The sequence below is a fragment of the Lagenorhynchus albirostris genome, chromosome 2 (assembly GCF_949774975.1).
Source record: "Lagenorhynchus albirostris chromosome 2, mLagAlb1.1, whole genome shotgun sequence".
Lineage (NCBI taxonomy): Eukaryota > Metazoa > Chordata > Mammalia > Artiodactyla > Delphinidae > Lagenorhynchus > Lagenorhynchus albirostris.
This window is the reverse complement of record NC_083096.1, coordinates 20,884,142-20,897,539: the sequence shown is the minus strand read 5'-3', so window position 1 is coordinate 20,897,539 and position 13,398 is coordinate 20,884,142. Positions and strand designations below refer to the sequence as shown.

The window sequence follows — 13,398 nt, the reverse complement described above, 5'->3', positions numbered from 1 at the left end:
TCCATCCATCCATCCACCCTCCATCCATCCACCCACCCACCCTCCATCCATTCATCTTCTATTCATCCATCCAGCCATCCAGCCATCCACCCTCCATCCATCCACCCACCCACCCTCCATCCATTCATCTTCTATTCATCCAGCCATCCATCCAGCCATCCACCCACCTATCCTCATCCTCTATCCATCCATCCATCCATTCATCTCCTGTCCACCCATCCATCTATCTACCCACCTATTTTCTATCCATCCACCTATCCTCTCTCCATCCATCTATCCACCCACCTATCCTCTATCCATCACCCATCTATCCATCCATCTATCCACCCACCAATCCTTCACTAGCAGCACTTGTGGAATGCTCACACTCACTATAGGAGGAAGTGAAGTATAGGACCCCATCTCCCCCTCCAGGAGTTCACAGCCCAGTGGGAGAGACAGCTAAGCAGACCAGCAATGACAGGGTGAGGGGCTGGCTGAGAGAGGTCAGCCCAGGTGCCTGAAGGGAGGAAGAAGGCTCCCAGGGGGAGGCGCTATTAAGCTGAATCCTGGAGGATGAGCATGTTATGGGGCACATGCTTCCCTCATGGAGGTTCTGGCATAACTCCCCTTCCTGCCCCAGTGGAGGGCAATCCCTCCTCCAGGGTTTGGTCCCCTCCCTGCCCACATCCAGGTGCAGGGAACTTACCCCTCTTGCCTCCCCTTTGCTCCCCGTCATCTGCAATCTTTGTTTCTCCCTGCTGTGTAGAGACGTATTCAAATCTCCTTCATCTTATAATTTTATTACAACAATCAAACCCCTCCCTTGACCCTAATCCAGGGATAACTCCCAACCTGTGTTCTTTTGTTCACACTAAGCATCTGGAAAGAGAAGCCCACACTTACTCTCACTGCCCCCCGCTAAACGTCAGCAGGCAGGCGTCCTCCCCCAGGGATAGTTCCTCCTTGTCCCTGAAGCTGCCTGGGCACTGGTCCCATCGCTCCCCGCCCCCAGCCAGTGGATGCTTCTCAGACTTGGCCTAGTGGATCTTAGCTGACCCTGCCGCCCGCTCCTTCCTTCCTGAACCCCTTTCCCTTGCTCCCATGACACAGTCAGGTCTTCCTTCTCCGCGGCCCTGTGTTCCCAGTGTCCTCTGTGGGTGCCTTGGCTGTCTCTCCTCTCACGCTGTGCTCGTTCCCGGGACGGTGCACCCGCCCATGCCCGCACCAGCCCAGGGCACCATGGAGCTTCAGACTCGGCCTCCAGCTCATCACCAGACATCTCTGCCTGGGTGTCCCCCCTCCACCAAGAACTCAAACTGCCCGGCCCCCCACCAGACACATCATTGCTGTCTTCACCTTGTCCTGTCAGTCCGAGTGCACGGCCCCGCTGTCTACGCCGTCGTCGACATCAGAACGCGGGCGTTATCCTAGATGCCTCTCTTTGAATTCATTCCCCTAACCCCGTCCTCCATCCAGTTGGTCACAGGTTTTGTGACTCTGTCCTAGTGTCTCACGTGGCCCTGTTTCTGTTCCACTGCGCCCGCCTTGGTTCTGACTCCTCGCTTCCCCCCCAGTTCTGGCATGAGCCCTGAGGTCCCACAGTTCTCAGATGCCGGCCTCCCTTGGACAGGTGCGGGCCTAGCTGCCTAAGAGTCGTTGAGAGAACTTTCTAAAACTCAAGACTTCTGGGTCCCAGCCCAGCCAGAGAGAGCCTGGATCCGTGAACGTCCTTTTACAAAGCTGCCCCGCTGCTCCTTCGGTGCAGCTGGTGGCCTGGAGACACTTCCGATGAGCTTCCTGCCTCCTGCTTGGTCTAGATGAGCCCGCCCCCCTTGCGAGTACAGGAAAGATCATTCAACAAAACGAATCTGATCCCAGTCGTGTCTTTGTTCGAAGCTCTCAGCACATGGCATGCCCCTACCCCTAACCTCCTCATTAAGTCCAGACCCTTAGCGAACACATTCAGCCTTCGGGATCTGCTGTTGCCGTCTCCTGCCCTCCCTTCGCCACCCTCCACCCCAGGGCTCCACCTATGGCAGTCACCCTGCCCCCAGCCTGGCAGAACGACCTCTTCCCTGAAATGTGCTCAGCGGCTTCCCACCTCCATGCCTTGTGACCTGCACCCCCCCAGTGCCCTTCCTCCCTCTGGCTGGCGGGTGTCTGCCTAGCTGTGAGCAGTCAGCCCCAGGCCTTCCAGAGGTCTGTCCCCTCCTCTTACCCTCGGCTTGCCCTTCTGTGGCCGCCCAGTGACTGACACGGCCTCTGTTTGACTTACGGCGTGTGTGTCAGAGTGACTTTCACTCACAGACTGCCAGAAAGCGTCCAGACCATTCACGTTTCTGTATGTTTATGCTTCTAGGCTTTCTGGGCTGGCATGAAATCACGAATTCCATTGCTGCTAGTCGCCCCCTCAATACCATAATGGGTATACGTTTAAAGGACCCACCCTGAGATGGCCAGACTCAGAAGGAAATCATTGACCTTCATCACTTAGGAAGCACTTGACAATTTACAGTGCTTTCCTTTGAAACGAAGACATGAAGCCATCCTGCTAGTACTTTATTGCCCTCCCCCCAGATGGGTATTAATCACCCTCCAAGGGGCTGGAAAACAGCCTCCACTGTCAGGGTGCTCACAGCGGGGCAGAGCTGCGGCTGCGTGTCAGGGGGGCTGAGAGGCTAGATGGTGTCCTTTGTCAAAGCGTCTTCTGTTTGATAAAGTATCAGACCTGCTCCCACTTAAAGATGTAATAGAGTCAGATGTGGACGCTCTCCACTTCCCTGCTTTCCTCCTTGACTTTTCGCTTGGTCCACTGCCGCATGCCCTCGGCAGAGAGAGCACATTATGACTGCTGGACCCAGTGCTGCCACGGTGCCTACTGTGCTGTGTCTTGTGACTTTCAGCACAGCAGTGCTGGCAGAATGTCCAGGGTCTTGAGGTCAGTTGGGGAGGACAGCAAGTGAGCCCTTCATGAGCCCATGAAAGTTGGGGTCAGGGAATCACCTACCAGCTGAGGATGTTTTGCAAGCCCAGTGTGTTACAGAGGATCAGATGTCTCATGAGTCTGACATCTGGGCATCGCCTGGAAACCACATAAGTCCTCCAGGAGCCCTGGTGATACTGCCTCTCGGTCTGGGCTGAGATTTTCTAAGACGGCCCAGGCTATTCCTGTCCCTCTGCCACGTCTTGACCTGGCACCAGCAGCTGCGCCGGGGGCGGGGGTGGACGGGCACACCAACCCCCATCTGGAAGGAATCACGCATAGTTATTCTGGGTACCTTTTCAGGAAGGATTTGTTGGTTGATTTGGTAAGAAAATGGAGTCGAAGGCCTTCGTAGTGCACAGAAGTTTGGGGCTCTCTGTCGCCTACATTGCTTTCCTTGGAGGGTACGTTGGAGCACTGTGCACATGGACGACCCATTCCTTATCCTTGGGGTCCCCCAACGAGCTCGTGACATCCATGAGCTCCGTGTGGCTACACAAAAGATCGTTCAAAAATGCAGATCTGGTCCCAGTCATGTCTTTGTCCGAAGCTCTCAGTGCGGGCCGTGACCCCAGCCCTCTCCTCCTCATTGAGGCCAGAGTCGGGCCTTCGTCCCAGCCGTCTGGCTGTCTCCCCCACCCCGACATCCAGTCAGTCGACAAGGGGCCCCTGGAACCGGGATGTCTCCCACTCTGGTGCCCTCCCTGCTGCTTCCAGCACTTTCCTGTGCTCTCGGGCCCACCACGTCTGATTGCACCATTGCCTGGGTCTCCTAGCCACACCCTGGGCCCTTTCTCCTCCACTTAGTCCCTCAGGCTGCTGTCCTGTCGGCCTCCTGGTCCCCACTGCCCAGCTCCATGGCCCCACACTGGCCTCCTCGCTCAGCCTGGCTTTCTAGGGTCACCCCGGTATGTCTCCCTCTCCCTTTTCCAACTCTGTTTATTCACTCATCAAACATTTATGGAGCACGTTCTAGGCGGAGCTGTGATAGGTTTCACAAGAGTGAAGAAGTCTCAAAACCTGTCCTCGAGGGGCTCATAACCCAGAATGAGAGGCGATCATTCTCCAAATGATTCGGTACAGGGCTGTGTTCACGTTACAGTGGTGGAACAAATTGGGGGGGGCGGGGGGAACAGGGAGAGTGGGGTTAAGGAAGGCCTCCCAGAGGAGGAGAAATGTGGACCAGGCCTGGCTGATGGGGGCGAGGGCAGGGGGCAGGGGAGGGTGGGCATCGCCTACCTGCCTCTTCTGCAAACCCTGTATCGCTCTCAGCCACCTGCTGCTCTGCAGACACGCCCGCGGTCTCCCGGCCTGGCCGTTGCGCAAGCCATTCCCCTGTGTCCCCCTTCACGAAGTTGGTTCTGTCCTTGAAGTCTTACCCGTCCTTCAAAGCCAGGCTCAGATTCCATCTCCCCCTTTCCTGGCTACCTCTCCCTCCTCCGCTCCCTTCTGCATTTTGTACTTCAGTCTCGACATTACCATTTTGTATTCCTTTCGTTGTTTACTTTTCCTCATCTGCTACTCCTAGAAACTCTTTGAAGGGCTAACTTGACCGTGGAACTGAAATTACTAATGAGCGCTTTTCTAAGCAAAGAGCAAAGAGCAGTGTGAAATGTGCGCTAGAGTGTTTATTTTCTTGGCTTTTTTATTGGTGGAGTTGGGTGGCCCATAGCATCGGAAAGAATACAGTGTCTGCCATTTATCATGGGAAACCTTCAGCATCCGAAGAATATATTCAGAGGCACCTTTTCTTCTCTCTGTCCATGTAGGGTTCGATGACCTTCAGGTGTGTGCTGACCCAGGCGTCCCTGAGAATGGCTTCAGGACGCCCAGCGGAGGGGTTTTCTTTGAAAGCTCCGTCACCCGATTTCACTGCCAAGATGGATTCAAGCTGAAGGGCTCTACAAAGAGACTGTGTATGAAACATCTGAACGGAACCCTAGGCTGGATCCCAAGTGATAAACCCGTCTGTGTGCAGGAAGGTAAAGCGCCCTCCTCCACCCCCTACCCCCATCCCATGGAAGCCACTCACGTGGTCAAGCTTGTGGCTGCAGGGGTATGAGCCCGTGTGCCAGACGGGGCGGTACCCTGGGCTGCTTTCTGCTTCAGGGCTGATCTTGCAGGCTGATGGAGGAGCACGCGTGTTCAGTCAGGGCTGGGGCAGGGGATAAATGCATCTCAGCATCAGGAGTAATCGTCTTCCTTTTCTTTCTCAATTACAACCCAATTTATCACCATTTTTGTCAATGCAAGAGAGCAACTCAGATAACATGAGGGCCATTTATTATTGGGCTGCCAACTCAGCATTCATTTCCATGTTACTCAATAAAAAGTGCAGTAAATATATTGGGCCAAAACTGTATATAATGATACAGAAGATGCATGTTACTCAGAGAATTAAATCAATTACTACTTATCAGTTCTGCGTTAGACATGATTCATTTAAGGAAAGAAAGAACTGTGGCAAACAATGGTAGATTGACAAGGTAGACATTTATTTCTAGCAAGTATCCCTAAATTTATTGGTCGTGACAAGATATTCATTTACTCCTAGCAATTATCCCTAAGTCTATTGGTTGCAACAACTTTATATATGTGTGTATATATATATATATTTTGCTTGTTTGTTTTCACCCTATAGAGATACTTTTAGGGTTTAAAAGAATGCATTGAGTTTAACTAATTGGAATGCCAGTTGTTGATTATATATCTCTGATGATCAGCAAGGTTGAAGTAGGAATAGGCATGAATTAAGAATTAATTCTAGCCCCAGATTTCCGTGAGGCACAGAACTAATATCTCATCAAGTTCATTAGAAGAGAGTTTCACTTTCTCTTAACACCATTATTGATTTTATTTGGGGTTGGAGCTTTTATAATAATGCTATGTAAACTCTTATTCTGATTTAGTGTGTATCTTCTTTATGAAACTTTTAAAGTAATTTAATTTGGCAAGCATTGATCAAACATCTATTATGCTCCTCCTTTTGGAAATTATCAAGGATGGGTAAGGTGGTGTCTTACCCTTAAAGTACTTGTTACCTTTGCTTTTATTTTCAAGGTATTTTTTAAAAAGCCAAAATTATATAAAGAATTAAGGTTTTTAAAAGTAAATTTATTTTTCCTCTTACATGCAGTCCATGCAAGCTATGATTTCTGTAAGATTCTATTAATTAAAGGTTTATTTACTATATAAGATAGACAGACAACAAGGACCTACTGTATAGCACAGGGAACCATATTCAACATCTTGTAATAACCTATAATGGAAAAGAATCTGAAAAAGAATATATATAACAATCACTTTGCTGTACCCTGGAAACTAACACAACACTGTAAATCAACTCTACTTCAATTTAAAAAAAAAGCTTATTTAATTTGTATGTAAAGACTTTCCTGCTAAAACCCATGGCCTAGGATACCCAGTGCTTAAAACCCAGACAAGCTCAAAAACATCAGAGAACAAACAAAACAACAGGCTTCCTGAATATTGCCCAGAGATGAAGGCCCTCTGTTACTTGGTCATCCTGGAAAAAAAAAAAAAGTTTATCCCTTTTTAGATGAGCTTCTTTCCAACCTTGTACATAACAATGTAATACATAGTAATTCCAAGAAAGGGAGTGAAAAATCACCTTGGAGTAGAGGCTTCTATTATATAGGTCTGCGTGCATAATTCTGAACACTTAGCCCCAAATGTGCTGGGAGGGGCTGTGTACCTGGGGATGGCAGTGGAGTGTCAGTTCTTTTATCAGGCAACTTAAAATAAGACCAGGTGCTTCCAAAGAACGTACCGAGATTCCTCATTTCCAGTCACGATGTTGTGCTCTCATCGTCATTTTACAGAGTTTGGAAGAACAGGTATTGCCTTTCTAAGTACGACGGTATAATTAATTATTTTTAATATAAATGGTGATCTTTGTTGGTCTTTGAAAGATCTGTATAAGGAGATTACTTTCGTTGCCCTCACGGTGGAGAAAATCATCACTGTTAGCAGCCTAAGCCTTCTGTATGTGGCTTGAAGGGGCAAGGGGCACACGGAAGTCTACTCCATGGATGTCGTAAAGCAGGGAAGAAGCGAAACTATTTTTCCCTGGAGTTGCGAATGGCCTTTACTCCCTGGTTAGGACTTATGCTGGGCTAATAGTAAGGTCTGCTCAATTCATTTGTTTCTGTTGTTAGGTAATTCTTTTTTTAAAAAATTTATTTATTTATTCATTTATTTAATTTTTGGCTGCATTGGGTCTTCGCTGCTCCACACGGGTTTTCTCTAGTTGCTGAGAGCAGGGACTACTCTTTGTTGCGGTGCACGGGCTTCTCACTGTGGTGGCTTCTCTTGTTGCAGAGCACGGGCTCTAGGTGCACGGGCTTCAGCAGTTGTGGCACGCAGGCTCAGTAGTTGTGGCATGCGGGCTCTAGAGCGCAGGCTCAGTAGTTGTGGTGCACGGGCTTAGTTGCTCCGCGGCATGTGGGATCTTCCCGGACCAGGGCTTGAACCCGTGTCCCCTGCATTAGCAGGTGGATTCTTAACCACTGTGCCACCGGGGAAGCCCTGTTAGGTAATGCTTAGAGGGCTAATGGATTTTTCTGCATGCTGGTGATAGTGATAACAATAAATTATCACATTTTTTAGGTCATTAGAGTTTAAAAATACATTCAGATTCACTATCTCATTTAACAAGTACAACTGCCTTACAAGACAAGTCTTATTGTCCTCATTTCCTGATTAGGAAACTGAGGCTCAGAGAAGTTACTCGCTTTGTCAAAGTCACACAACTGATGGGTAAGCAGCAGATCTGTAACTCATTCTAAGCCAGCATTTTTCCTCTACAAGATTAAGTCTGACTTTCCTCTTGGTGTCACAAAAGCCCTACTGTAATCAGTTATGCAACAACACATTGTTATAACAAATGGCATCATCAACGTTCAGAGTCGAAGGGACTCTAGAAATTAGATAATCCAAGCCCTCGTTCTAATTTAGCTTTTGTTTGATTGATAGGGAAACTGAGTCTCAGAGAAGTTAAGAGTCTTCCCAGACTTAAATGGGGATTTAGGGACACATCTGTTCTAGCCCAGGTCTTGTCACTGTTGCCTCGACTTCTTCCAGTCTTCCTTTGTCAGCCAGTTCTGCCTGAGATACAGATTTTTAAAAATAAGTTCATATGCATTAAAATGCTTTATAACAGTAAAGTGCTCTACAGAAGCAAGGTGGTATTAAAGCAAATATTTTCTTGTGCATTCGCACAGATTCCCTCTCTTTTATTCTCCACTTCACCCTGCCACACATACCAGCCATCTCCCTTCTCTCCTTTTACTCCAATCTAAATGGTTTATTCCAGGCAAACTCACTTACAGAAGTTTGGACTTACAAAACTGATAATATAGGCAAGGAATTATTTTCCTGGCACCCAAAGCCTCCAGCCTAAGAAACATCTGTGCTTGTCAAAGCTGCTTCTGTAAGACTAGAGAGCCTGCACATCTCTGAGCAGGGGTGAGGATACTTTATGGTCCAGGGAGCAGGGGAGGTGACCAGTATGCTGGAGAGGGTACCATGGAGTTGGCAAAGGACTGAAAATATGGCCTGGGGGCACAGGACTGCTGACATACTAAGTACAGTGACTAAAGGCCAGGGGGACAGCCACCATCGGGGCCTCTTCCTTTCCAAAATCACTCAACTAGTCTACTGGGGGGCACTTTCCCTGCTAATACATCCCTTTCCCACATTTCATAAGAAAAAGTATAGGTAAAGTCAGATTGACTTTGCATAAATTCATTTGAGGGGAGATCTTCAAGATGGCAGAAGAGTAAGATGTGGAGATCACCTTCCTCCCCCCAAATACATCAGAAATACATCTACATGTGGAACAACTCCTACAGAACACCTACTGAACACTGGCAGAAGACCACAGACTTCCCAAAAGGCAAGAAACTCCCCTCCTCACGTACCTGGGTAGGGCAAAAGAGAAAAGAATAAACAGAGACAAAAGGATAGGGACGGGACCTGCACCACTGGGAGGGAGCTGTGGAGGAAAGGTTTCCACACACTGGAAGCCCCTTCGCGGGCGGAGACTGCGGGTAGCAGAGGGGGGAGCTTCGGGGGAGCTTCGGAGCCACGGAGGAGAGCACAGCCACAGGGGTGCGGAGGGCAAAGCGGAGAGATTCCCGCACAGAGGATCGGTGCCGACCAGCACTCACCAGCCCGAGAGGCTTGTCTGCTCACCCGCCGGGGCGGGCGGGGCTGGGAGCTGAGGCTCGGGCTTCGGAGGTCGGATCCCGGGGGAGGACTGGGGTTGGCTGCATGAACACAGCCTGAAGGGTGCTAGTGCACCACGGCTAGCCGGGAGGGAGTCCAGGAAAAAGTCTGGACCTGTCTAAGAGGCAAGAGACCATTGTTCTGGGGGGCGCGAGGAGAGGGGATTCAGAACACCACCAAAACGAACTCCAGAGACAGGCACGAACCACGGCTATCAGTGTGGACCCCAGAGACGGGCAGGAGACGCTAAGGCTGCTGCTGCCGCCACCAAGAAGCCTGTGTGCGAGCACAGGTCACTATCCACACCTCCCCTCCCTGGAGCCTGTGCAGCCCGCCTCTGCCAGGGTCCCGGGATCCAGGGACAACTTCCCCGGGAGAACACACGGCGCGCCTCAGGCTGATGCGACGTCATGCCGGCCTCTGCCGCGGCAGACTCGCCCCGCATCCATACCCCTCCCTCCCCCCTGGCCTGAGTGAGCCAGAGCCCCCGAAGCAGTGGCTCCTTTAACCCCGTCCTGTCTGAGCGAAGAACAGACACCCTCAGGCGACCTACACGCAGAGACGGGGCCAAATCCAAAGCTGAGCCCCCGGGAGCTGTGCGAACACAGAAGAGAAAGGGAAATCTCTCCCAGCAGCCTCAGGAGCAGCGGATTAAATCTCCACAATCAACTTGATGTACCCTGTTCTGTGGAATACACAGATTCCACAATAGAATCTGTGACAATAGAATATGTCTATTCATTGAATAGACAACGAATCATCCCAAAATAGAGGTGATGGACTTTTGGAACAACGATATATATATATTTTTTTTTTCCTTTTTCTCTTTGTGAGTGTGTACGTGTATACTTCTTGGTATGATTTTGTCTGTATAACTTTGCTTTTACCATTTGTCCTAGGGTTCTGTCTGTTCGTTGTTTTCTTTTTTCTTTTTTTTTAGTATAGTTCTTAGTGCTTGTTATCCTTGGTGAATTTCTTTTTTGGTTTGGTTGCACTCTTCTCTCTTTCTTTTTTTCTTTTTCTATTACTTTTTAACTTTTAATAATTATTTTTTAATTTAATTTAATTTAATTTTTCTTCCTTTCTTCCTCCCTTCCTTCCTTCCTTCCTTTCTCCCTTCCTTTCTTTCTCTCTCTCTCTTTCTCTTTTCCCTTTTCTCTGAGCCATGTGGCTGACAGAGTCTTGGGGCTCGGGCCAAGTGTCAGACCTGTGCCTCTGAGGTGGGGGAACTGAGTTCAGGACATTGGTCCACAAGAGAACTCCCAGCTCCACATAATATCAAATGGCAAAAGCTCTCCCAGAGATCTCCATCTCAATGCTAAGACCCAGCTCCATTCAATGACCAGCAAGCTACAGTGCTGGACACCCCCTGCCAAACAACTAGCAAGACAGGAACACAGCCCCACCCATTAGCAGAGAGGCTGCCTAAAATCATAATAAGTCCACAGACACCCCAAAACACACCAGTGGATGTGGACCTTCCCACCAGAAAGACAAGATCCAGCCTCATCCAACAGAACACAGGCACTAGTCCCCCCCACCAGGAAGCCTACACAACCCACTCAACCAACCTTAACCACTGAGGCCAGACACCAAAAACAACAGGAACAACGAACCTGCAGCCTGTGAAAAGGAGACCCCAAACACAGTAAGTTAAGCAAAATGAGAAGACAGAGAAACACACAGCAGATGAAGGAGCAAGGCAACAACCCACCAGACCTAACAAATGAAGAGGAAATAGGCAGTCTACCTGAAAAAGAATTCAGAGTAATGATAGTAAAGATGATCCAAAATCTTGGAAATAGAATAGAGAAAATACAAGAAACGTTTAACAAGGAACTAGAAGAACTAAAGAGCCAACAAACAATGATGAACAACACAATAAATGAAGTTAAAAGTTCTCTGGAAGGAATCATTAGCAGAATAACTGAGGCAGAAGAATGGATAAGTGACCTGGAAGATAAAATAGTGGAGATAATTACTGCAGAGCAGAATAAAGAAAAAAGAATGAAAAGAACTGGGGACAGTCTCAGAGACTTCTGGGACAACATTAAACACAACAACATTTGAATTATAGGGGTCCCAGAAGAAGAAATACAGAAAGGGTCTGAGAAAATATTTGAAGAGATTATAGTTGAAAGCTTTCCTAATATGGGAAAGTAAATAGTTAATCAAGCCCAGGAAGCGCAGAGAGTCCCATACAGGAAAAATCCAAGGGGAAACACACCAAGACACATATTAATCAAACTATCAAAAAATAAATACAAAGAAAAAATATTAAAAGCAGCAAGGGAAAAACAACAAATATCACACAAGGGAATCCCCATAAGGTTAACGCTGATCTTTCAGCAGAAACTCTGCAAGCCAGAAGGGAGTGGCAGGACATCTTTAGAGTGATGAAAAGGAAAAACCTACACCAAGATTACTCTACCCAACAAGGATCTCATTCAGATTTGACAGAGAAATTAAAACCTTTACAGACAAGCAAAAGCTAAGAGAATTCAGTACCACCAAACCAGCTTTACAACAAATGCTAAAGGAACTTCTCTAGGCAGGAAACACAGAGAAGGAAAAGACCTACAGTAACAAACCCAAAACAATTAACAAAATGTATAGGAACATACATATGGATAATTGCCTTAAATATAAATGGAATGCTCCAACCAAAAGACATAGGCTGGCTGAATGAATACAAAAACAAGACCCGTATATATGCTGTCTACAAGAGACCCACTTCAGACCTAGGGACACATACAGACTGAAAGTGAGGGGATGGAAAAAGATATTCCATGCAAATGGAAACCAAAAGAAAGCTGGAGTAGCAATTCTCATATCAGACAAAATAGACTTTAAAACAAAGTCTATTACAAAAGACAAAGAAGGACACTACATAATGGTCAAGGGATCAATCCAAGAAGAAGATATAACAATTGTAAATATTTAGGCACCCAACATAGGAGCACCTCAATACATAAGGCAAATGCTAACGGCCATAAAAGGGGAAATCTGCACTAACACAATCATAGTAGGGGAATTAACACCCCATTTTCACCAATGGACAGATCATCAAAAATGAAAATAAATAAGGAAACACAAGCTTTAAATGATACATTAAACAAGATGGACCTAATTGATATTTACAGGACATTCCATCCCAAAACAAGAGAGTACACTTTCTTCTCAAGTGCTCATGGAACATTCTCCAGGATAGATCATATCTTGGGTCACAAATCAAGCCTTGGTAAATTTAAGAAAATTGAAATCGTATCAAGTATCTTTTCCAACCACAACGCTATGAGACTAGGTATCCGTTACAGGGAATAATCTGTAAAAAATACAAACACATGGAGGCTAAACAATACACTACTTAATAACCAAGAGATCACTGAAGAAATCAAAAAATACCTAGAGACCAATGACAATGAAAACATGATGATCCAAAACCTATGGGATGCAGCAAAAGCAGTTCTAAGAGGGAAGTTTATAGCAATCCAAGCCTACCTTAAGAAACAAGAAACATCTCAAATAAACAACCTAACCTTACACCTAAAGCAATTAGAGAAAGAAGAACAAAAAACCCCCAAAGTTAGCAGAAGGAAAGAAATCATAAAGATCATATCAGAAATAAATGAAAAAGAAATGAAGGCAACAATAGCAAAGATCAATAAAAGGAAAAGTTGGTTCTTTGAAAAGATAAACAAAATTGATAAACCATTAGCCAGACTCATCCACAAGAAAAGGGAGAAGACTCAAATCAATAGAATTAGAAATGAAAAAGGAGAAGTAACAACTGACACTGCAGAAATACAAAGGATCATGAGAGATTACTACAAGCAACTATATGCCAATAAAATGGACAACCTGGAAGAAGTGGATAAATTCTCAGAGAAGCACAACCTTCTGAGACTGAACCAGGAAGAACTAGAAAATATAAACAGACCAATCACAAGCACTGAAATTGAGACTGTGATGAAAAATCTTCCAACAAACAAAAGCCCAGGACCAGGTGGCTTCATAGGCTAATTCTATCAAACATTTAAAGAAGAGCTAACAGCTATCTTTCTCAAACTCTTCCAAAATGTAGCAGAGGGAGTAACATTCTCAAACTCATTCTATGTGGCCACCATCACCCTGATACCAAAACCGACAAAGATGTCACAAAGAAAGAAAACTACAGGCAATAT

At 46.9% G+C, this 13,398-nt stretch overlaps 1 protein-coding gene across 2 annotated transcripts in view; it reads left to right on the top strand.

Moving 5' to 3' along the window:
- SUSD4 (sushi domain containing 4) overlaps positions 1-13,398 on the top strand; it is a 123,859-nt gene that overhangs the window by 61,287 nt on the left and 49,174 nt on the right. The window contains exon 3 of one of the 2 annotated variants that reach the window (XM_060142050.1): positions 4,735-4,947. The exons of the other annotated variant lie outside the window; for it this stretch is intronic. Coding sequence (XP_059998033.1) covers positions 4,735-4,947 — 213 coding nt within the window. The remainder of the gene's footprint in view (positions 1-4,734; positions 4,948-13,398) is intronic. 2 annotated transcript variants of the gene reach the window in all.